Source organism: Dipodomys ordii, unplaced genomic scaffold (assembly GCF_000151885.1).
Source record: "Dipodomys ordii isolate 6190 unplaced genomic scaffold, Dord_2.0 Scaffold35, whole genome shotgun sequence".
Classification (NCBI taxonomy): Eukaryota; Metazoa; Chordata; class Mammalia; order Rodentia; family Heteromyidae; genus Dipodomys; species Dipodomys ordii.
The window spans coordinates 8,743,815-8,769,158 of record NW_012267251.1 but is presented as its reverse complement, the minus strand read 5'-3'; the positions used below and the strand labels follow the sequence as shown (position 1 = coordinate 8,769,158).

Here is a 25,344-nt window from a genome sequence, read left to right as displayed (position 1 = left end):
TAAGCCCTAGCTACTCCGGAGGCGGAGACCTGGAGGATCATGGTTCAAAGCTGGCCTGGGCAGAAAAGTCCAAGACACACTGTCTTCACAATGACCTATAAAATGTCAGACTGGAAGCATGGCTCAAGTAGTAAGAGAGCTTGCCGTGGGTGAGGAAGCTCAGTGACAGCTTGAGTAAAAAATTAAATGGATAGCTTGGAGCTGGAGGTATGGCTCAGACAAATCCCCAAGAAATTGGAAAATGGGAAACTTTAAAATTAAGTCATAGGTCAGGTGTGGTGGTGCCCTGGGGAGACTGAGGCAGCGCTCAGGCTAGCATGGGCTAAATGGGACCCCCTCCCCCCAAATAAATAAATAAATATTGTCATTTAAAACATTTTCTACCACTAATTTCCTAAAATCTAAGGGCTTCTTCCCATAGAATAATTTTATTTCTTAGGTAGATATTGTCACCAGGCAGAAGATTATATAACAAATAACCATTTACAACTTTATTCCATTTTTTGTAAAATGTAAGAACTACTTTGTTTTTGTTTTTGTTTTTGGATCCGGTTGTGGGGCCTAAACTCTGGGCCTGGGTGCTGTCCCTGAGCTCGTCAGCTCAAGGCTAGCGCTCTACCACTTGAGCCACAGTACCACTTCCGGCTTTTTCCTTTTTGCTTATGTGGTGCTGAGGAATTTCCTTTTTGCTTATGTGGTGCTGAGGAATGGAACCCAGGGCCTCATGCATGCAAGGCAAGCACTCTACCATTGAGCCACCTTCCCAGCCTGTAAGAACTACTTTGTATGGATGAAAATTAATTATTTAGAGGACTTGAACTTGTTTTTACATTATTACTCATTAAAAGCCAGTTCCTTTCTTATGTTAAAAAAAAAAAAAGACAGGAGCTGGGTACCAGTGGCTCTATAATCCTAGCTATTCAGGAGGCTGGGATAGAAGTCAGCCCGGACAGGAAAGTTCATGAGGCTTTTTATTTTTTTTGTCTGTCATGGGGCTTGAACTCAGGGCTTTGGTATTGTCCCTGAGCTTTTCTGCTCAAGGCTAGTCCTCTACCACTTAAGACACAGCTCCACATTTTTGGTAATTTATTGGAGACAAGAGTCTCACAAACTTTCCTGCTGGTGCTGGCTTCGAACCATGATGGTCAGATCTCAGCCTCCTGAGTGGCTAGAATGACAGACAGTAGCTGCCAGTACCCAGCTTGTGAGACTTTTATCTCTAATTTATCACAGAAAAAGCTGTGGCTCAAGTGATAGAGTTAGCCTTGAGCAAAAGGAGCCCAGGGATAGTGCCTAGGCCCAGAATTCAAGCCCCAAGACCAACACACAAACATATATATATAAACAGGAAGGGATATTTGTGTGTGTGTGTCTGTGTCTGTGTGTGTACTGGAATTTGAACTCAGGATGGTTGCTGTCCTCCATCCTTTATGCTCAAGGCTAGTGCCCTACTACTTGGACCACCACTCCACTTCTGGCTTTTTGGTGGTCAGTTGGAGATAAGTGTTTCACCAACTTTTCTGTCTGAGCTTAGAACCACAGTCTCAGATCTCTGTGTAGCTAGGATTACAAGCATGAACCACCAGTGCCAGCTATTTGTAGATTTTTTAAAAAACAGGCCGGTAGAATTTTGAATCTAATTCCATCCTGACCTTGGACAAAGTCGATTTACCAGTGCATGTCTTCTCATCCACTCTAAGGGGATCTGACACTGACCCAGGGCTGCTGTCTACATTAATTAAGTGATGGATTGCAGGGATCTTAAATCCCAAAGCTTTATTTGCCCATTGCTACACAGAATCTGGGAACTGATATTTTTAGTGAGACAGAGCTTGGTGCCGAGTATATATATCCTCTATTTCCTTGTTTGTTTGTTTTTTTTAATTTTTTTTTTATTTTTGGGTCCAGTCATGGGGCCTGAACTCTGGGCCTGGGCGCTGTCCCTCAGCTCTTCAGCTCAAGGCTAGCGCTCTACCACTTGAGCCACAGCGCCACTTCTGGCTTTTTTCTTTTTGCTTATGTGGTACTGGGGAATCGAACCCAGGGCCTCATGCATTGCAAGGCAAGCACTCTACCACTGAGCCACCTTCCCAGCCCCTCCTCTCAATTTTCTATGTGGTAACACCAGCTCATCTGGTGATATTTAAACCAGATGGCAATATGTTGTCCAGGCTTTAACTTGGAAAAGAGATGGAGAAGAAGGTAGGCACTGTGCAGGATTTGTACTGTGGCACTTATTTGTTGGGCAAGCCTTGAGAGGAAAATGAGATGTGTGTAGACAGAATGTTTGAGTACATCCTCCATTGTATAAAATTGCAGGTGTTTGAGTCTCTCCTCAGAGAGGTTCTCTTCCAATACTAGGGTGAGTTTTGAACAATTGAGAACAGCTCCTAGATTTATCAGTGGGAGTTTGGCATTAGGGATTTGTGAGGGTTGTAGGTTTGAGGTTGTTAAAAATGATACTTGATGACATATCATTTCTCTTGAGTTTCTCTGTAACTACTTTTTTCACTGTTAATCTTAAATCTCTTCTAGCTCTCATTTGTGAAATATATCTTTGACTTATATGATGGATTATTGCTCAAGTTTTTTTTTCTTTTTTCTTTTGAACAGGGTTTAGAATTATTAGAATTTGATTTGTGGATTCTAAAATCTGTTTGGGGGATGATGCTAGCTAGCAAGTGAAAACTTCAGTAAGAGAATAGAAATTTTGTGGAAAGAGTACCTGGCAGTCATAGCAACACTGGACTTGTGGAAAGTGTTTTTCTATTCACATGTTAACCTGTGCTCTTCTTCTGAGCCACCTTCCCAGCCCCTTCCTTAGCTTTTTGATCAAGACTGGTCTCAATCACGTGAGCCACAGCTCCACTTCTGGCTTTTGGCTGGTTAATTGTAGGTAAGAGTCTCTAGATTTGTCTGCAGGGGCTCGGATCTTGGTCTCCTGAGTAGCTAGGATTACAGGTATAAACCAGCAGTACCTGGACTGAGTTAGTACTCTTTTTTTTTTTTTTTTGGTAGATCATGGGGCTTGAACTCTGGGCCTGGGCACTGTCCCTCAGCTCTTCAGCTCAAGGCGAGCACTCTACCACTTGAGCCACAGTGCCTCTTCCAGTTTTCTGGTGGTTTATTGGCGATGAGTTTCATGGACTTTCCTGCCCAAGCTGGCTTTGAACCGAGATCCTCAGATCTCAGCCTCCTGAGAAGCTAGGATTACAGGTGTGAGCCATCAGTACTGGGGCATTGAGTTAGTACTTTTTTTTTTTTTTTTGGTCAGTTGTTGGGGCTTGAATTTGGCCTGGGTGCTGTCCCTGTGCTCTTCAGCTCAAGGCTAGCGCTCTACTGCTTGAGCCACAGCGCTACTTCTGGTTTTCTAGTGGTTTATTGGAGATAAGAGTCTCAAGGACTTTCCTGCCTGGGCTGGCTTTGAACTGTGATCCTCAGATATCAGCCTCCTGAGTAGCTAGGCTTATAGGCATGAGCCACCAGTGCTCAGCAAGTTAGTACTCTTAATGGGATTATTTACATCATCTTATATAACTACAGTAATGATATGATTGTAATTAAATTAGGTGGTTGGTAGAACATTGTTATTATTAATTTTTTTTTTTTTTTGGTCGGTCGTAGTGCTTGAACTCTGGGCTTGGGCACTGTCCCTGTCCTCTTCAGCTCAAGGTGAGCGCTCTATTGCTTAAGCCAAAGTGCCACTTTTGGTTTTCTGATGGTTTATTGGAGATAAGAGTCTCACGGACTTTCCAGCCTGGGCTGGCTTTGTACCGATCCTCAGATCTCAGCTTCCAGAGTAGCTAGGATTACAGGCGTGAGCCACCAGCGCTCGGCCCTGCTTCTCTTTTTCATCTACAAGGTCTCCTTGGTAGCCCAGGCTGGCCTTGAGATCCTCCTGCCTCAACCCACTAGTGCTGGCACTACAGGCGTGACTACCACACCCAGATCCCAGCAGGCATCTTGAGCATGTTTTCTTTTCTTTTGGCTACCTAAACACAACTGTAGGGAAATCAATAAAAACGGTAAGCTGCGTTTGTGCAGTATCTGTGTACCACTTAGATTTGTGTGTGGGTTCTCTTTTGGTTTATCAGTAAGTATGGGCTTAGTATGCTGTAGCTTAGAGGCACCAGGAAGGGTGGTATTGAAAAGCCAAAGGGAAAAGCAGGTTTGTATTTCAGAGTTAGTAACTTTAATCTGAGTCTTCTCAACTCTAGATACAGCTGCAAAACTCCTATTTTTGTGTGAGTGAGTCTCACTGTGTAGCCTACGCTGGCCTTAAACTAACAATTCTGCCTCAGCCACTGAATTTTGGGATTTCATGTGTGTGCCACCATGCTGGTCTAAACCTAGAAATACAGATAATTGCTGTTTTATAGAGTATGGTTCATTGATACCAAGCAGCCATTAAAATGAGGGCTAGAATATGTGACTGCAATATCCTTATTTTAGGCTAAATTGAGCTACCTTTTAGATCAAATTTTTGTAATAACAGGTAGCCTGTTATACTTGTGTATTATCCTTTCCTCTTTCAAACAGATTAAAAACAAATCAGAAAATCTAGTCAGGCACTGTGGGGCACACCTGTAATGCTAACACTTGGGAGGTTGAAGTAAGAGGATAAAGTTTGAGGCTAAAGATTGGCTGTCTAACAGGACCCTATATCAAAAAAAGAAAAGAAAACAAAACAGGACTTGTAGCTTGGTTAGTATCTCAACATGTTCATGCTGCTTTATAACAAAATGCTTGACACAAACGAGATAATTTGTAAGTCATAGAAGTTTGTTTTCTACAGTTCTGGAGACTGGCAAGTCCCAAGATTCAGGCTGTGCTAATATATAGGGTCTCTGCTTCTAGTATAAAGGTACATTGAATGCTATGACCTGCTTTGGTGGATGGGTTAAAAGGACGTAGGTTAATTCCTTCTAGTCCTTTAATAAATTGGGTAATCTCATTAATGAGGGTTCTTTTCTCGTTATCAGCAACCCTCCAGAGCCCCACCGCTTTATATCATGGCATTAGTGGCTATTGAAAGGGCACTGACACTCCATTTTGGTCAGCATTACAATATGGAATAGAATAGATTGGCAAATCTTGTGTAAGGGCTAAATAATGAGTGGGGTCAGCTGAGCAATTTCCTAGCCAATTCTAGTTCAGGTTCACATGCAGGTCTTTTTTTTTTTTTTAAAACTAAGGACAGCTGTTAGGGATCAGACTCTTTCTAGCTAAAATTATTAACACTTTTTTTTTTTTTGGGTCCGGTCGTGGGGCCTGAACTCTGGGCCTGGGCGCTGTCCCTCAGCTCTTCAGCTCAAGGCTAGCGCTCTACCACTTGAGCCACAGTGCCACTTCTGGCTTTTTTCTTTTTGGCTTATGTGGTGCTGAGGAATCAAACCCAGGGCCTCAGGCATGCAAGGCAAGCGCTCTACCACTGAGCCACCTTCCCCGCCCTGGATGAACTTTTTCATCTGCCATTTCTTGGTGAATTTTTTTTTCTTTTCCTTTTTTTTTTTTTTATTGGCTCTGGGGCTTGAACTCTTGGCCTGGGCACTGTCCCTCAGCTCTTTAGCTCAGGGCTCATGCTCTACCACTTGAGCCACAACTCCACTTCTGGTTTTCTGGTGGTTTACTGGACATGAGAGTGTCATGGACTTTCCTGCCCGGGTTGGCTTTGAACCACGATCCTCAGATCTCACCTTCCTGAGTAGCTAGGATCTTAGAGGCTTGAGCCACCAGTGCCCATCTTTTTTTTTTTTTTTTTCTTTTTTCTTTTCTGGTCCTGGTGCTTGAAGTTGAGGCCTAGACACTGTCCATGAGCTCAAGGCTAGCGCTCTACCACTTAAGCCACAGCTCTACTTCTGGCATTTTTGGTAATTTCTTGGAGATAAGAGTCTCACCAACTTTCCTGTCTGAGCTGGTTTCAAACTGTTTTCCTCAGATATCAGCCTCCTGAGTAACAAGGATTACAGGGGTGAGCCACTGATGCCCGGCTCGGAAAGACTAATTTTTTTTTTTTGGGTCCGGTCGTGGGGCCTGAACTCTGGGCCTGGGCGCTGTCCCTCAGCTCTTCAGCTCAAGGCTAGCGCTCTACCACTTGAGCCACAGCGTCACTTCTTGCTTTTTTTCTTTTTGCTTATGTGGTGCTGAGGAATCGAACCCAGGGCCTCAGGCATGCAAGGCAAGCGCTCTACCACTGAGCCACCTTCCCAGCCCCAGACTATAATTTTTTAAAATACAATTTTATTCTAAGTTTTAAGGTGTATAGAGAAAGGTGTTAACCATTCCATAAGTCAGGTAATGAGTATAATTCTTTTTGAACTGTGTCATCCTTCTTTTAGTTTTGACAACAGATCTTTTTTTTCCCATGGTTTTTACTATGGATTGAACTCAGGGCCTAGTACTTAAACAGGCAAGCACTTTCCCCCTGGAGCCATGCCCTCAGTCCACTTAGCTTTTGTTATTTTATGAGGTAAAGTCTTAAGTTTTTCTTCGTTCGGCCTCCAATCTGATCCTTCTATCTCCAGCGTAACTGCAAACAGGCTTGCCCCACGGTCCTTGGCCCTGTGTAGCATCCTTCCCCTCAACCACCAGTTTGGACATAATCCTCCCTTCCCTCTTTTCTTTCATTTTCTTTTTCTCCTGTCAGTTCTGGGGCTTTAACTCAGGGGCTTGGTGCTGTCCTTTGGCATTTTTGCTCAAGGCATTTTTGCTCAAGGCATTTTTGCTCAAGGCTAATGCTCTACCGTGTTGTGCCACTGCTCCACTTCCAGTTTTCTGGTAGTTAATTGGAGATAAGAGTCTTAGGGACTTTCTTGGCTTTCAGTCAAGATCCTGAGATCTCCTGAGTAGCTAGGGTTACAAATGTGAGCCAATGGCACCAGGTTCCATAATCCTTTTTGTATCTCACCCAACTTTTTTTGTTGTAGTTTGCCCTGGCCCTGGCATTGACCTGTAGTAAGCCTGATCTTCACTTACTCAGTAGGTTTGGTTACTGGCTACCACATCCAGGTGACAATAACAAATTCAAAGCATTTAGAGAAATTATAAATATAGGTCATTATCAGTTTATGTATGTATGTATGCATACATGCATGTGTTTACACAAATACACATACATATGTATGTCTCACATGTTTGTTTTTATGTATTGATCTTGCATGTGTTAGGCAAGTACTCTTCCTGCTGCAATTGTGAAGCCCTGAGTTCAAACCCCAATACTGGATAAAATGACAAAAGATACCCAAAAGAGAAAAAAGAAATACTGTGTCATTTAATTATCATTTAAAATTTTACTAGTAGATGAACATAGGAACCGTACTTTGTTTTCAAATACTTGATATTTAAAAAAGTCCTATTCTTTGAAGCAAGTTCTTTAAAACTGATAATTTGATGAGCAATTTGGCACACTTCTGTAATCCCAGTACTCAGGAAGCAGAGGAATGAAAATCATGCATTTGAGGTCAAAATGGGCTAAAAGGCTAAAAATTATTGGGCTAAAAATTATTGGGCTGGAAAGGGTTGCTTTTGCAATCTGAAAGGAAAGTTCATTGGAGGGGGAGGCTGGACGGTGGGTATTCTGTAGAGTTGGTGTCCAGTTTGCACTTATTTCCAAGGTGTTCACCAAGGACCTTTGGTGGAATCTAGGAAACTGCTAAATGTCTGCATGAGGCCAGACTTTCTTCTTACATCTTTCTATGTAGCCCAGACTTGAGATCCTCCTGTTTCAGCTTCTAGAGTGTCTTCATATACTTTGAAGCAAAACTATTCTTACACGTGATTGCAGAAGAGATGAAAAATCTAGCATTTGTCTTTTCAGATAGATGTTAAGGGCTGGGAAGGTGGCTCAGTGATAGTGTTTGCCTCACATGCATGAGGCCCTGGGTTCGATTCCTTAGCACCACATAAACAGAAAAAGTTGGAAGTGATGCTGTGGCTCAAGTGGTAGAGTGCTAGCCTTGAGTTGAAGAATTGAGGGACAGTGCCCAAATCCAGAGTTGAAGCCCCACAACTGACAAATAATTAAACTAAAATAAAACCATTTCCAGGGCTGGGAATGTGGCTTAGTGGTAGAGTTTTTGCCTTGCATGAATGAAGCCCTGGACTCTTATTTCTCAGTACCATGTAAACAGAAAAGCCAGAAGTGACACGAGGTTATTTTATTATTGTTATTCTCTTTTTTTGTCACGAGGTTCTTTTTTTAAATTTTTTTTTTTATTGTAAAGGTACTATACAGAGGGCTACAGTTACATGAGTGACGAGGTTCTTTTATTCTGTTTTTTTTTTGTGCATGTATCAAGGCTTGAAATCAGTTCCAAGCTCTTAATTAGGTGTTTTTTGCTCACAGATGGTGCTCTGCCACCTGAACCATGCCTTCAACCAGCTTTTTTTTGGTTGGTTCTGGGGCCTGAACTCTGGGCCTGGGCATTGTCCGTAGGCTCTTCAGCTCAAGGCTAGTGCTCTACCACAACACCACTTCCAGCTTTTTCTGCTATGTCATGCTGAGGAATCGAACCCAGGGCCTCATGCATGCAAGGCAAGCACTCTACCACTGAGTCACCTTTCCAGCCCCTCAGCCAGGCTTTTTTGCTTAGTTAATTGTAGTTTCATGGACTTGTCTGCCCTTGAACTGCATGATCGTAGATCCCAGCATCCTGAGTATCTAAGATAGCTGTGAGCCAGCAGTGCATGGCCACACACATTTGATTCTACATAGAATTTTAGAGTCTCTGATTTAAATGATAGAAGTGGCTCCAAAGTCACAGAAGAAAGTCTTACAAATATTCTAAGTGTGTTTAGAGATTTACCAAAGATGGGAAGTTTTAAGCAGCCTAATACAAATGGGTGGCTAATTAAAGCTGGTTGATGCCAAGACTGCCCTGAGGGAAGGCAGAAGCGGGGTGGGTGGGGTGGGTGGGGGTTAGTGTCCTCTAATGTGCTTTTGTTCTGTGTGGAAGACGTTGAATGGGTTTTTTCCCCAAAGGTCTGTAGTTGGTCTTGGTTTCATCTGTAGGAACTCTGCTGTTTTTTTGTAAGGAATTTGTAGTGGCTACAGTGTTCCAGGTGCTAGCTTATATTTTTGCAAGTGTTTTAAGGGCTTATTACTGACACAAAGCTACTGACTTGATCCTTTAGATTTTGTGTGTATGTGTGTTTCACATTGTTAGTAAGGTTATAAATCTGTCATTCTCAACTGAAAGGATTGTTGATTTGGCTTATATTACCAAGATAAATTTTTTTGGAGGGGGGTTTGGATCCTTAAGCTTTACATTGAGTTTTTTGAGTTCATTTTGATAATTACAAGCTCTTATCTTTGATAACATTGGGTTGAAATTCTGTGAGTACATTTGTTCTGATGACTGGCTTTCCCAGAACATATGCAATTAGAAAAATGCTTTGGTCCTTAATGTTCATTGTAAACTAACATGAATGTACTTTTATTTTATTTTTTTTTAATTGTGAAAATACTGTACAGAGGGGTTACAATTACATGGGCAAGATAGTGAGTACATTTCTTATCAAGCATTGTAGCCTCCTCCTTTGTTTACCCTTCCCATCCCTTCCCAGCCTCCCCCTCCCCCCCCCCTATCCCCCCCCCCCACCAAAGTTGTAAAGTTCATTTTCTTTTTTTTTTTTTTTTTTGTGGTCGTGGGGCTTGAACTCTGAGCCTGGGCGCTGTCCCTCTGCTCTTCAGCTCAAGGCGAGCGCTCTACCACTTGAGCTACAGCGCTACTTCCGGTTTTCTGGTGGTTTATTGGAGATAGGAGTCTCACAGTCTCTCCTGCCCAGGCTGGCTTTGAACCACGATCCTCAGATCTCAGCCTCCTGAGTAGCTAGGATTACAGGCATGAGCCCCCGGCGCCCGGCTTGTAAAGTTCATTTTTGACTCAACAACTTGTACATCTCATTGTTGCAATGGGTCCACCTGTATCCTTATTTAAACGACTTGTTTTTCCCCTTCCCCTCCACAAATTATACCAACATCAAATACAGTGAAAGCAGGGGTTATACTGTGGGAGAAATGAATGTACTTTTGACACAGATTGTTAATTGGTTTGTTTGCAAGGAGTCAGAACCAACTTGTATAGCTTCTTTCTGTAAAAGAGTATACTTTCTCATTTGCTAATGATCAGATCTCAAAATGATGGCAGCTTCTGTATAATTAGAAATAGTAAAAGATGATTCTAATATGTTTGATGTATAGAAGGTCACCTACAGAGGGAGTTTCATGGCACTGAAAATCGTAAGCATCGTTTGAATGTTATTTCACACTGGTTAATTTTATTTATCTACTTATTTATTTTTTGTCGGTTGTGGGGCTTGAACTCTGGACCTATGCGCTGTCCCTCAGCTCTTCAGCTCATCAGCTCAAGGCTAGCACTCTACCACTAGAGCCACAGCGCCACTTCTGGTTTTGTTTTGTTTTTCTGCTTATGTGGTGCTGAGGAATGGAACCCAGGGCCTCATGTATGTGAGGCAAGCGCTCCACCACTGAGCCGACCCCCCAGTCGCCCCCCTTTTTTTTTTAGCCAGTCCTGGGGGTTGAACTCAGGGCCTGGGCACTGTTGCTGAGCTTCTTTACCACTTGAGCCACAGCACCATTTCTGGCCTTTTCTGTTTATGTGGTACTGAGGAATGGAACCCAGGGCTTCATGCATGCTGGGAAAGCACTCTACCACTGATTATTTATTTTTATTTTTATCTTTTGTCGGTTGTGGGGCTTGAACTCTGGGCCTGGGTGCTGTCCCTGAGCTCTTCAGCTCAAGGGGAGTGTTCTATCACTTGAGCCATAGCGCCACTTCTGGTTTTCTAGTGGTTAATTGGAGATAAGAGTGTCATGGACTTTCCTTGCCTGGGCTGGCTTTGAATCACAACCCTCAGATCTCAGCTCCTGAGTAGCTAGTTTTATAGGCGTGAGCCACTGGTGCCAGCTGTAATTTTATTTTTTAAACAGTTTCATTAAACATGCTTTTATGTAATTGTTGCCAGGTTAGTGCTGGGATTGAGGTGAACATTGACCTGATGGTTCTCAGCCTCTCTGAGGACATGCAGCTTCAACTTTCTGCTTAATTGCCTTCCCAAGGAATACCTTTTTGAGTGCTAAGGAAACTAAAATAATTCTTTTTTTTTGGATAGGGTATCACAATGTAGCCCTAGCTGGCCTCAAACTTGTGATCCTCTCCTGAATGCTGGAATTCACATGGTTGTGCTGCCATACCTGGCAAGTTCTACTTACCATTGAAAAGTTTTTGTCCCTGCACCCCGCTCCCCGCTCCCCCCAACCCCGATTGGGTCTGGGTGCTGACTCTGAGCTTGTGTTCAAGTTAGTGCTTTACCACTTGAGCCACAGCTCTACTTCTGGCTCTTTCGGTGGTTATTTGGAGATAGATTTTCACCAACTTTCTTGCCCTGGCTGGTTGGGTTTGATTCCTCAGATCTCTGCCTCCTTTGTAGGTAGCTAGGATTACAGATGTGAGCCACCAGTGCCCAGTGTGGTTCATCATCTTAATGGCTTTGTCCCTCTGAGCATTAAAACTCAGGACAGAGGCTGGGCACCAGTGGCTCACACCTGTAAAAAGCCAGTGGAGCTGTGGCTCAAGTGGTAGAGTGCTAACCTTGATACAAAGAAACTCACGTGCATAAAAAACAAATAAAACCCCTCAGGACACAATGAGGCTGGACTTCACCAGGGACTTTTTTTTTTTTTTTTTGGCGTAGGGCTTGAACTCTGGGCCTGGGCGCTGTCCCTCAGCTCTTCAGCTCAAGGCTAGCGCTCTACGACACTTCCATTTTTCTGGTGGTTTATTGGAGATAGGAGTCTCACGGTCTTTCCTGCCCAGGCTGGCTTTGAACTGCGATCCTCAGATCTCAGCCTCCTGAGTAGCTAGGATTACAGGCGTGAGCCACCAGCGCCCGGCACCAGGGACTTTTTTATTCCGTAAGGTAGTAAGCACTCAAGACTGCTCTTCATTCTTATGGACTTTTCTCTTTTAATTTTAAGGCTAATTATTCTTTTTCCTTCCTTCCTTCCTTCCCTCTCTCTTCTTTTTCTTTCTTTCTTTCTTTCTTTCTTTCTTTCTTTCTTTCTTTCTTTCTTTCTTTCTGTCTGTCTGTCTGTCTGTCTGTCTTTTGTCTTTCCTCCCTTTCCTCCCTCCCTTCCTTCCTTCCTTCCCTCCCTCCCTTCCCTCCCTCCCTCCCTTTCTCTCTCTCCTTCCTTCCTTCCTTCCCTCCCTGTCTTTCCTTCCTTCCTTCCTTTCTTTCTTTCTCCTTCTTTCCTTCTTTCTTTCTTTCTTTCCTTCTTTCTTTCCTTCTTTCCTTCCTTCCTTCATGGGGCCAGAACCCCTCTTCAGCTCAAGTGCTCTACACTTCAACCACAGGGCCACTTCCAGCTTTTTCTGTTTATGTGGTGCAGAGGAATCGAACCCAGGGCCTCATGCATGCAAGGCAAGCACTCTACCACTGAGCCCCCTTCCCAGCCCCTAATTACTTTTCCAATTATTAACTAGTTGTACAAAGAGGTTACAATTATGAATACAATGCATCTTGATTAGTGTCACCCCTTCTGTTGTTCCCCCTATTCTTCCCTCTCATTCCTACCTTCAAGTTACAATTGTGAGCTTTTCTGTCTTGGTTGGTCTTGAATCAAAACCTTCCAGATCTCAGCTCCTGAGTAGTTAGAGTTACAGAATTGAAGCTACCAGGACCTGGCTCACATCAGTTCATTTCTGAACACCTTTGTTAAAAGTATGAGCAAACAAAGCTCTCATTATTATAAAGTTCTTGTTATCCTGCCGTAGATTGTTAAGAAGTGATGTAGTTTCTTTGTACTACATTGTGTTCCAAATAAGTAAACATTTTACTTTACCTTTATTGATCTAAAGACAAAAAAAGTCAAACTTAAAAGGATAACCTACTCTAGATCTTGGCTAAAAGTGAAAGGATCTTGGTCCAGGGCCAGTGAGGGCAGAAAAGTTTGGGAAACCCAACCTCAGAAATAACCACCAATGGGCTGGGAATCTGGCTTAGTTGTAGAGCGCTTGCCTAGCACACATGAAGCCCTGGGTTTGATTCCTCAGTACCACATAAACAGAAAAAACAGCCAGAAGTAATGCTGTGGCTCAAGTGGTAGAGCAAGCTCCAGGACCAGTAACCACTACCACCACCACCACCACCACCACCACCACCACCACCAACACAGCAAATCAGCAAAAAAATAGGACTGACTCAAGGGATTGCTCAAGTGTCAGAGCACCAGCTAAGCAAGCAAACCTGGTACTAATATTGCCAAACATCCCATCCCTATGATGGAGTTTTTGGTTTGTTTTTTCTCGAGTCAGGGTCTTGAGTCAGTGGCTTAGAACTGGCAATCCTCCTGCCCTTAGATCCCAGGTGTCCTATTTTGGAGGATATTTAACTAATGAAATGTAGCATGTCATTAACTGCCATTTAAAGATTAGCTAAATTTAGCTAAGTTCACTGAACACTTCAGAACTACCTTTGATTGCTGTAAATAGTACTGTCACTTATTTTTCTTTCATTTATTTTGGTATAGTGAGTAGTTTTGTACTAATTTGTAGTCTGCTTTGTAACTCAGCTTTTTTTCTGATTACTGGTGATTGACTCTAGGACCTTGAACAAGTATTCCTCCTCCTGCTCCTTTGACTATGTTCTGTGACTTTAAGTCAGAGCCTCATGTTCTCACCTGGATTTCTTACTTAAGGCACTGTACCACTTGAGCCATGCTTCTAGCCTAACTTTTTGCTGGTTATTTTGTGGTGGCTGGCTTTAAACTGTGAGCCTTCAGAGCCTAGCCTCTTACAGCTAGGATTACAAGTGTGAGCCATTAGTGCTATTGATGCTGGAGATTGAACTTGTACCTTATGCTCTACCACTTGATCCACAACCCCTCACTGCCTTGAACCCAGGCCTTCAGGCATTCTAAGCACATGTTCCACTACAATATAACAGTCATATCTTCCTTAGTAATGCTACAGTTAATTGTGTGCATGCATTTTATTGGTGCTAGCTCAATTTTGTTAAAGAATAGTTCTCTCCTCTCTCTGCATTCCCCCCACCCCCCCAGTGCCAATCCTGGATCTTGAACTCAGGGTCTGGGCACTGTCTTTGAGCTTTTTTTCTCTCTCTTTTTTGTGAGTGATGGGTCTTGATTCAGGGCCTGGGTACCATTCCTGAGCTTTTTTGCTCAAGGCCAGAGCTCTACCAGTTGAGCCACAGCACCATTTCTGGTTTTCTGGTGGTTTATCGGAGATAAGAATTTCCTGGGGACTTTGCATAGGCTGGCTTCTAACGATGATCCTAAGATCTCTAGAGTAGCTAGGATTACAGGCATGAGCCACTACTAGTGTGGCACTTGGGCTCTTTTTGTGTTTAATTGGGGATTAGGGTCTCATGGACTTTCTTGCCCAGTCTTTGAATCAGGATCTTCAGAACTCCGCCTTCTGAGTAGTTAGAATTGCAGGTGTGAACAACTGATGTGGCTAGAATAATTTCTAGGTATTAAATGACTTCTCATTCTCATATTCTGTAATATTATTTACTAAATAATATATATTAGATTTTATTTAAAATGTGTATGTAAACAAAAATCTCCTGTAATCTTCCCATGTCATCAAGTAGTGATCATACTAAAGTGTTGATTGCTTTTTCTTTTTTTCAATTGTGTCAGATATTAAGATACACGTAATAGGGCTGGGAATGTGGCTTAGTGGCAGAGTGCTTGCCTAGCATGCATGAAGCCCTGGGTTCAATTCCTCAGTACCACATCAACACAAAAAGCCAGAAGTGGTACTGTGGCTCAAGTGGTAGAGAGCAAAAGCAGCTCAGTGACACTGCCAAGGCCCTGAGTTCAAGCCCCAGAACTGGCCAAAAACAAAATAAAAAAACCCCACACATAATGTAAAATTTACCATTATAAGCATTTTAAGTGTCCAAAGCAGGGAGGCTCTGATTGTGTTCACATTGCTGTTCAAACATAGCAACCATAGCCACTGTCCATTTCCAGAGTAAGTATTTCATACCCCAATTGAAACTTGTGAAATTTTATACCTTCAAGTATGCCCATGTTGTGGGTAGTTACACATGTAGTACTGGTGTTTGATCTTGAGTCTTGTACTTGTGGGTCAGGCACTCTGATCCCTGAGCAGTTGTTTCAGGTTTCCTCTCTACTTAGGTAACAATTTATACATATTTTTTTGCTTAATTGATCATTCCCTCATGACATCATGATCCCTCATGATCATTCCCTCATCCCACTATAATGGGATTCTCTAGAGAATAGAGTAATTCTAAAACTGTATTTGAGATTAGGATTTTGAATTCTTCCTGGCTTTTTCACTCTAGGCTGGCGTTCTACCACTTGAGCCACACTTCCATTTCTACCTTGGGCTAGCTTTCAACTGCAATCCTTAGATCTCAACCTCCTGATTACCTAGTATTACAAGTGTGAGCCACCAGCTCCTGGCCCCATCAACTTTTTGACTTTTCAGCAGCGGATATTGCTGGGCCAGGGAAGGGAGTGGTGTGTATGGATATAGCTAGCATCCATTAGGGAAGGGAATGGTACATTTTCTGCTTACTGATGTGGTGGACACAGATTGATAAGCTACCTGTTTTAAATTGTTTTGACTGGTTAAGAGATAGGTGTACATAAACTTAACTGTAATAATTCTGAGTGTCAATATAAATTCTCCTAATAAGAGCTCTTGGTCTCTTCTAGGACTGGCAGCCACCATTTGCATGTGATGTTGATAAACTTCACTTTACTCCACGTATCCAGAGGCTGAATGAATTGGAGGTAATGCCCTTGCTGGGGTTCTGTTGTCCGTGTTCTAGAAGCTTTCTCTTGGAAGACACTTTATCACAATCTGATTTTTTTTTTTTTTGTCAGTTGTGGGGCTTGAACTCTGAGCCTGAGCACTGTCCATGAGCTCTTCAGCTCAAGGCAAGTGCTCTACCACTTGAGCCACAGTGCTACTTTCGGTTTCCTGGTGGTTTTTTGGAGATAAGAATCTCACAAACTTTCCTGCCTTGGCTGGCTTTGAACTATGATCCTCAGATCTCAGCCTCCTGAGTAGCTAGAATTAGAGGCATGAACCACCAGCGCCCGGCACTGATCTGATTTTAATGAGAAAACAGGGCTGATAACTAACCATGATGAAACAGTGGTAGTAAAACCATTGGAGAACACATTTATTAAAAACTCTGTTTTTTGGCCTATTAGTTGATGTATCTAAATCATTCTACATTTAGATATTAATAACTAGAATGTAGTTTTGCAGAGGTTCTACTTGGAAAATCGCACAATAGATTGTCAGCCTTCATATTCTTTAAGTACATAACTTAGATTTTAATAATATATTTAGTTTCCCAAGGAAGAATGAGGAATACAGGAGTACCACACAGAAAGCTTAAAATATAGGGTAGATAAAAGCTTGGGGGTATTGATAACATAGATTCAGTATAACACTATTTACAAATCTGATCAGATTTTAATAATGTGTGTTTCTACACTGAACCAAAGGATTTTTTTTTTTTTGGTCGGCTGTGGGGCTTGAACGCAGGGCCTGGGTACTATCCTTGAGCTTTTTCGCTCAAGTCTAGTGCTCTACCACTTTGAGCCACAGCGCCACTTCTGGTTTTCTGCTGGTTATTTGGAGATAAGAGTCTCATGGAGTTTTCTACCCCACTGGCTTCAAACCACAATCCTCAGCCTTCTGAGCAGTTAGGATTACAGGTGTGAGTGAACCACCAGTGCCCATGTTGAATCAAATATTTTTCAGTGAAATAGTACAAATGGAATTCTGTAGACACATTAATGATCACATTTAATATTTATATTTTTATGTACTTTATAGTGTATGTTTAAATTTCAAGTTAACTTGAAAATAACAGATATACACTAGAGTTCTTGCATATGGTTGTGAACATCTGAATATTGATCTAAACATTGATCTTTTGGTCTAGTGTGCAAGACAAAATTCTTCAAACAACCTGGCTTAATATTTTATCAGGATAGGAAGGAAAAATGGCCCATGGAGAATAGTCAGGGCTTGTTAATAATATGTAGGCATATCATTGCAAGTCTGTTTTTAAATTTGTCTGAGGAAATAAGAAAATTTCTACTGTGAAGGACCTTTCAACCATCCATCTGCAAGGAGACATAACATAATACACAGAAGCTTTTTGTCATAGTCTTAAGCAGTACCACAAAGTTATGCAGTTCTAAATGTTATTATAAGGCTTGCTGAGCATTTAACTCTGCCTGGTACATGAATATATTTGTTAATATATGCTTACTTATATACTTTTGACTATTTCCTCCATTTATTTAGAAAGTGGCTTTGTATTTAAATATTCTAAGAATGATCTCTCCTTGGGGAGGGTACAGGCAGGAGCCGGGTGCATGCCACACTCAGCTGCATATTCCTGTAGTCTCAGCTACTTGGGAGGCTGAGTGGGAGGATTGAGTCTGGCAGAGCAAGACCAACCTAGACTCTGTCACAGAAGAAAAGAAAAAGAAAAAGTTGTTGGTTAAAATGTAGTTCTTTGTCATTTAGGCTCAAACTCGTGTAAAGTTGAATTTCCTGGACCAGATTGCAAAGTACTGGGAGTTACAGGGGAGCACTCTGAAAATTCCGCATGTAGAGAGGAAGATCTTGGACCTGTTCCAGCTAAATAAGGTAAAAGACTAATGACCATTGTACTCAATGAATACTGTTCTGACAGCACATTTGCTCTTTGTCTTAATGCTTGCTGTCTGAAATACATAAAATGAGATTTTCCAGTTGTGTTGAGCAATGCAGATGAGGTTCTCCCTATCATCTGGAGACCTTACAGAATATTTTTCCTGCCATCTGTTTTTGGTTTGTTTTGGACTGGTCCTGGGGTTTGAACTCAGGGCCTTGGGCATTGTCCTGAGCTTTTGTGCTCAAGTCTAGCACTCTACAACTTGAGTTGCTGGTTAATTGGAGATAAAAATGTCACAGTAAGCCAGGAGCGGGTGGCTCACACCTGTAATCCTAGCTACTCAGGAGACTGAGATCTGAGGATCGTGGTTCAAAGCCAGCCCTAGCAGGAAAGTCCGTGAGACTCTTATCTCCAATAAACCACTAGAAAACTGAAAGTGATGTGTCGCTCAAGCGGTAGAGCGCTGAAGAGCTGAGGGACAGCGCCCAGGCCCAGAGTTCAAGCCCTACTACTGACACAAAACAAAAACACAAAACACAAAAAACAACTCACAGTAATGAATTTAGAATGGGTTTGACATGAAATGTACTCATTACCTTATGTATGTAACTGTTACCCCTCTGCACATCACCCTCCCAATAAAATGAAATAAATTACACACACAAATCTCATGGACTTTTCCTGACTGGGCTGGCTTTGAACTTCAATCTTCAGATCTCAGCCTTCCGAATAACTTGGATTACAGGTGTGAGCCACTGGCACCCAGCTCTGTCACCTGTTTGTTTGTTTGTTTTAAAATCATTTTAAAACTTCACAGTAACTCTGTGAACTATTCCTTCCATTTTAGGTCAGATAAAGAAAAACAAAACAGATTTTTTTTGAAGTTGATAAAGCTGAGAATTCTGAGGTTTTTCCTGATTCTTAAGATTTCATTATTTTCAGCAAGCATAGCATCAAACTTTCCACCCCTTTGTTTATGGAAATCTTTAGAGTCATAGGGTAGGACTAAGGTAGTAGAGACTTAGTTGTTAGTCTGGTTTTACTAAGGTGACTGCTTTGGGAATTGAGAGGTAGCCTTGTCAAGGACAAAGTGCTTACAGAGCATGCTGTCAAAAGTGCTTTTAGCAGGGCAAAACTGGGAGAGGGCGAGGTAAGGGATGGCTTTATGCAAAAAGTAATGCACTCATTACTTAAGTAACTGTAGCTACTCTTTATAATAACAATAAAAACATAAAAATAAAGCAATGTTAAAGTTTCCAACTTCACAGTAATAGCTTATGTGTTTTTGTTTTCTTAAGATAACCACATCTGGGAATAGTTTGATCTTGGAGTAATACTTAATACTTAAGTGTTAGAAATGGTTTCCTTTATATGTTTCTAAACATTCCTTTTTGTTATTTTCACAGTTAGTTGCAGAAGAAGGTGGATTTGCAGTTGTTTGCAAGGATAGAAAGTGGACCAAAATTGCCACCAAGATGGGGTTTGCTCCTGGCAAAGCTGTAGGCTCACACATCAGAGGACATTATGAGCGAATCCTTAACCCCTACAACTTATTCCTGTCTGGAGACAGTTTGAGGGTGAGTACCATTGCTGCATTTGTTCATCCTTTGTCCCTCCATTTCAGTGCCTCTCTTTTTACACTCCCAAAGACACAAATGAACTACAGAACAAAAAGGAAAGAAAAAAAAAACAGCAAAGAACAAACACCTTTTGAATCATTTCCTGGAGTTCATGTTGATAAGTATTACTTATTTTGTATGATCAGATGATAGCTGAGAAAAGTGTGCTATTCAGAAAGTGTGTGTGTGTGTGTGTGTGTGTGTGTGTTTTGCAGTGCTGGAATCAAACCTAGCCCCTCGCACTTGGACTAATAATTAGGTGTTTTACTTCTGAACTACATTCCCACCCCACAAGTTTTCTATTTGCTTTTTTAATTTTTCAATTTCAATTTTTTTCCAATCCTGGGGCTTGAACTCAGGGCCTGGGCACTGTCCCTGAGCTTCTTTTGCTCAAGGTTAACACCCTACCACTTGAGCCAGCTCTTTTGTTTATGTAGTACTGAGGAATTGAACCCAGGGCCTCATACATGCTAAACAAGCATTCTGCCACTAAGCCACATTCCTAGCCCTCTTTTTTTTTTGTTGTTGGTTGTGGGGCCTGAATTCTGGGCCTGGGTGCTGTCCCTCAGTTCTTTAGCTCAAGGCTAGCGCTCTACCACTTGAGCCACAGAGCCACTTCCGGCTTTTTTCTGCTTATGTGGTGCTGAAGAATCAAACCCAGGGCCTCATGCATGCAAGGCAAGCGCTCTACCACTGAGCCACCTTCCTAGCCCCCTCTTATTTGTTTCTAATGTACAATATTCAGATTGACTCAAATGGAAGAGTGTCTGCCCAGCAAATTGAAGAGTGCATTAATGTGTTGCCTGTGAATCCAGTAGAACACTCCAGGCAGAACCTTTGTGTCTCTTTTTTTTTTTTTTTTGGTCCGGTTGTGGGGCCTGAACTCTGGGCCTGGGCACTGTCCCTCAGCTCTTCAGCTCAATGCTAGTGCTCTACCACTTGGGCCACACGCCACATCTGGTTTTCTGGTGGTTTATTGGAGATAAGATTTTCATAGTTTTTCCTGCCCGGGCTGGCTTTGAACCACAATCCTCAGATCTCAGCCTCCTGAGTAGCCACCGGCTATGTGCCTCTTTTTTCAGAAGCATATGCCAACGTCAGACCTTTGCCTCTGTTTTATAATCAATCTGATACTGTTGCCCATAGAGGTTAATTTCTGTCCTTGAACTCTTCCTAAGTTGAGGAGGTTACAGTGAATAAGGGGAGAGTCTTAACCTGCGCTGTGAGTTGCAGTATTTTAGAAACTTGCTATCTATATTGTTAGAGAGCCAGTGATTATGCCTGTAATACCAGCTGCAGAAGGATTGCCAGTGCTAGGCCAGTCTGGGGAAAATAAATCATGAGGCCCTACCTAAAATATCAGTGAAGGCAAAAAGAGCTGGAGCTGTGACAATGGTAGAGTGTCTGCCTGCTTGTGTTGCAAGCACAGGTTCTGAGTTCAAATGACAGCATCACCGTTCCCCCACCCCCCACAAAAGCAGCCAGACATTTATGCAGCAAATAATTTGAAAAGTCTAGATATTTTAAGATGACTGAGAAAGGGAATAATTTAAAAATTTATTGTTGTAATACATGAAGATGACATAAGGAACTTCAAGGAAAGCTGCAGGGTTTTAGGAGGGAGAGAGAAGGCAATAGAGAAAGTTTTTCTGAGCAAAACATACGCACAACTGAAATATATGTAATTGTCTTCTCAAGTCTTGGTACAATTAAAACATACTTAAGAAAAATATCAGGAAAGTAAACAGGCTCTTTTGGGGCGTTATTAGGAGGCGTTGTACTCTTTGGAGCCCTGGGAGCTAATGAGCAGGGAGGAGGGTACATATGATCATAGTGGTTTAATCTCCATGTGTGAAAGTATAACAATGAAACCTGCTGAAGATTGTTTTAAGAAGGAGGGGTGTAGGGTTGAGAAGAGAGGGCTGGATGGGGGGATACATTGTATACATGTGCGGAAATGTAACTGTGAAACTTCTCCCCACTCCATATGTATGCTAATTTTATACCCTTTGCAAACATTGTGTCTAAAACACAGATAAATATTTGTTGAAGGACCCTACTATATGTCAGGTATATTGTAGACACTGGGGCAGATTCACTGGAGAAAATACGGTGACAACAAAATCCCCCTAATCCTAGTAACCTGCCATTTCTCTCAAAGCTATTTAGCTCACCCATAATGAGCTGTCAGTGTACTCCTCAAAAACAGTGTGGTGGGGCTGGGAAGGTGGCTCAGTGGTAGAGCGCTTGCCTTGCGTGCCGAGGTCCTGGGTTCGATTCCTCAGCACCACATAAGCAAAAAGAAAAAAACCTGGAAGTGGCGCTGTGGCTCAAGTGGTAGAGTGCTAGCCTTGAGCTGAAGAGCTGAGGGACAGTGCCTAGGTCCAGAGTTCAGGTCTCACGTCCAGCAAAAAAAAAAAAAAAAAAGAATTTGGTGATGTTAGAGGTGTAGATTGTACTAATGGTTTCTGAAAAGTGGTAGACTTGAAAGCAGTCAGCAAAATCTTAGAAGCTAATGAAATTGTAATATTTACATACCTGCTTGGGGGTTTGGCTTAGTGAAAACATAATGAAACTGTTAAGGTATGTTAAATAGCTAGGTTTCATTAGGTAGCCGGTGAAGAGAACACCACACGCTATTCAGGCAGGAAAAGAAGTTTATTTACTGAACTGCTGCCCCCGCCATGCTTGGTGGAGAGGCATGGCTGAAAAAGGAAGGAGGGGGTGACCCACTCCTGGGCCAGGACTTATCTAGGTCAGGGACAGGAAGAGGTGTGGCCAGGTGGGGGAAAGGTGAGGCCACACTGGTTCAGGATGTGACCTCAGGGTCTGGGTCCCTCCTAGGGTCAGATGGGAGGCAGGTGACCAGAGGTGGCCCAGGATATGACCTAGCAGGAGGGGAAGGAGACTGCTTCCAGGCCTGCCAGTTACCTAGGTAACAGATACTTGGTGGAAACTTAGCCAAGATGTAGGGAGGTGTCCCTGTGCAGACCTTACACAAACATGTAGAATTGAGATGCTTCTGGAAGATGAGAGTTGCTCTCCATTTGAGTAGTAACACTTCATAATTTATTGCTAGTATTTTTTTCCTTCCATTTTTTAATCTATGATAGTAGAGAGTGTTGTTCTAGCTTCCAAGATTCTTACCTTAAGTGAGTAGCTCTAAAGATGATATGTCCTTGAGAGAAAGAAGCATGTTTTGAATCCCTGATTTGCTAGCTCAATTTTATAAAGGTGTCATCACTTTGAGATTTGAATTGGACTTTTAAAGATTTCTTTCTTTATATTTGTATATACAGCATTGTTTTTTAAAAATGTTTTAGGCCATGAATATTAAAATAGAACCAGAAGAGACAACAGAATCTAGGACTCATAATCTGAGACGCCGAATGGGTTGTTCAACTCCAAAGCATGAAAGTGGTAAGAAGTTTATCTGTGAAGAAGATAGATATAAAGAAGTGAAAATATTTGTTAATTAAATACACACTAGAGCAATTGTCACGTACTAGTACTTTGTTGGACTTTGAGAAATGAGGGTTCGATATATCTCTGCTTTTATTCTCATAGTTACTTGCCTAGTAAGAGACAATATATCTCTGCCTAGTAAGAGACAATATATCTCTGTCTTTAGTCTCATAATCACCTGCCTAGTAAGAGACAGAGAAGCACATGCACATTAGGAATGTTGCTAGTGGCTAAGATTTAATGCAGCTAGTTGCTGCCTTGAAATTTAGTTGGGTGCCAGTATCTCATGCTGATAGTCCTAGCTACTCAAAAGGCTGTGATCTGTGATTCAGGGCCCGTGCAGGCAGACAAAACCTCCAGACTCTAATTTCCACTTAGCCAACAAGAATCCGGAAGTGGAGGTATGGCTGAAATGGTAGAACATCAGCTGTTAGTGAAAAAGCCCAGCAAGAGCTTGAGACCTAGAGTTTAAGTTCCAGTTCCCTGTCTCTCTCCCCCACCCTCCCTCTCCTCAATCCCCTCTCCTCTCCCCCATCCCCTTTTCCTTCTCTCTCCTCTCCTCCCCCCTCTCTCCTCTCTTCTTCCCCTTTCCTCTCTCTCCTTTCTTTTTCTCCCCCCTCCATGCACACAATTTGCAAAAAGCATTGGTGCCTTTGACTGTCATTTCAGGCAAGGCAGACAGATATCCTCTGAAAGTGAATTGTAGAAATCCTTGCTGGCCTGTATACTCACAGGGTATAAAACACATAGGACAAAATTACTATGATTGGCTCTTCTTAGGGAGGGATCAGTGAGTTAGTGGAAAGGCAGCATAGTGTGGTAAAAACAACATGAATATGAATCTAGGCCCAACAAACTGACCTTAGAGATAGTATCTGTATGTGTGTGTGTGTGTGTGAGAGAGAGAGAGAGAGAGAGAGAGAGAGAAAGAGAGTGAGTGAGTGAGGGTGGGATGGGGGAAGAGGGAGAGGATACTGGAGCTTGAACTCTATGCACACACATGTGCATGCCTCTGTCAGCCCTAGGGCTTCAAACTCAGTGCCTAGGTGCTGTCCTTGAGCTTTGTGCTTAAGGAACTTGAGTCATAGCTCCACTTCTGGTGTTTTGGTTAGTCACTGGTTTTTCTGCCCAGCTGGCTTTGAACTCTGATCTTCAGTGCTCAGCTCCTGAGTAGCTAGGATTATAGACATGAACAATCTTGAGCCTGGTGAGATAATACCTTGTTTTAGTAGCAATTTTCTTATCTTTGAAATGAATTGGATTTATAGAATGCCTTTAGGATAATGCCTACCATGTGATAGTTCAATAATAACTTAGTTTTTACTCAAAATTTTCAGTTACTGGGACTAAGGGTATTAGAGACTAGGAGATAGACCACAGGAAATTAATTATCTTAGACTACAAGGAGATATAATATATAATATGGAAGAGGTCAAGTTGGTGGATTCATGATTAAGAGAACATTGATTTCAGGGGTTGGAAGTGTGGCCTTGAATGTAGTGACACTGGCTGCTATTGCTGCAAAATGGAAAGCAGACAGGAAGTGTTTTGTGTACTTCTGTGTCCAGTGTGCTTTGGGAGGCCGAGGTGGAGGAGGTGAGGAGGATGAGGCGGGAGCAGAGGAAGCATGGGACACAAGGTGACTTTGCATTGTTCCTTGCAGACAAAGAAATGAAAAGCAACATCAAGCAAGAACCCATTGAAAAGAAAGAGTATACGTTAGAGAGTGAGAAGGAAAAGCCGAAGAGTCGATCTAAAAAAGCCACCAATGCTGTGAGTCACCATCACCTTTTCTCCCGTTTATTTTCCTCTTTCCTTTCCTTCTTTTTTGAAGCATGTTGATAGGTTGCCCTGGCCAACTTCCTGTTGCCTCAGCCTTCTGAGAAGCTGGCTTTACAGACATGCCCTCCTTCCTTCATCCTTTCTTTCTTGTTCATTTCTCTATTTTTTTAAATTATTATTATTATTTTGGTCAGTTGTGGGGCTTGAACTCTGGGCTTAGGCGCTTTCCCTGCACTCTTCAGCTCAAGGCGAGCTGTCTACCGCTTGAGCCACAGCACCACTTCCAGTTTTCTAGCAGTTTATTGGAGAAAAGAGTCTCACGGACTTTCTTGCCTGGGCTGGCTTTGAGCTGTGACCCTCAGATCTCAGCTCCTGAGTAGCTAGGATTACAGGCATGAGCCTGTATTTTTTTATTATTAAATACTTTATTAGTTTTTTGTAACAAAACTCACATAGGTAAGACCTTACACACAATATTTAACACATTGACTATCCCTGTACAAATATTAAAAAAATATTTTTTAAACTGGTAGGGGTCTTAATATCTGTTCAATGCCAACTCATCATGGTAAACTGGGATACTTTTTTTTGGGGGGGGGTCCAGTCGTGGGGCCTGAACTCTGGGCCTGGGCGCTGTCCCTCAGCTCTTCAGCTCAAGGCTAGCGCTCTAACCACTTGAGTCACAGTGCCACTTCCGGCTTTTTTCTTTTTGCTTATGTGGTGCTGAGGAATCAAACCCAGGGCCTCATGCATGCAAAGCAAGCGCTCTACCACT

At 42.3% G+C, this 25,344-nt stretch overlaps 1 protein-coding gene across 1 annotated transcript in view; it reads left to right on the top strand.

Annotated features, from left to right (window-relative positions):
* Kdm5b (lysine (K)-specific demethylase 5B) overlaps positions 1 to 25,344 on the top strand; it is a 113,066-nt gene that overhangs the window by 46,207 nt on the left and 41,515 nt on the right. Inside the window, exons 4-8 of the mRNA XM_013017312.1 lie at positions 15,734 to 15,811; positions 17,574 to 17,696; positions 19,110 to 19,280; positions 22,646 to 22,742; positions 24,451 to 24,560. Coding sequence (XP_012872766.1) covers positions 15,734 to 15,811; positions 17,574 to 17,696; positions 19,110 to 19,280; positions 22,646 to 22,742; positions 24,451 to 24,560 — 579 coding nt within the window. The remainder of the gene's footprint in view (positions 1 to 15,733; positions 15,812 to 17,573; positions 17,697 to 19,109; positions 19,281 to 22,645; positions 22,743 to 24,450; positions 24,561 to 25,344) is intronic.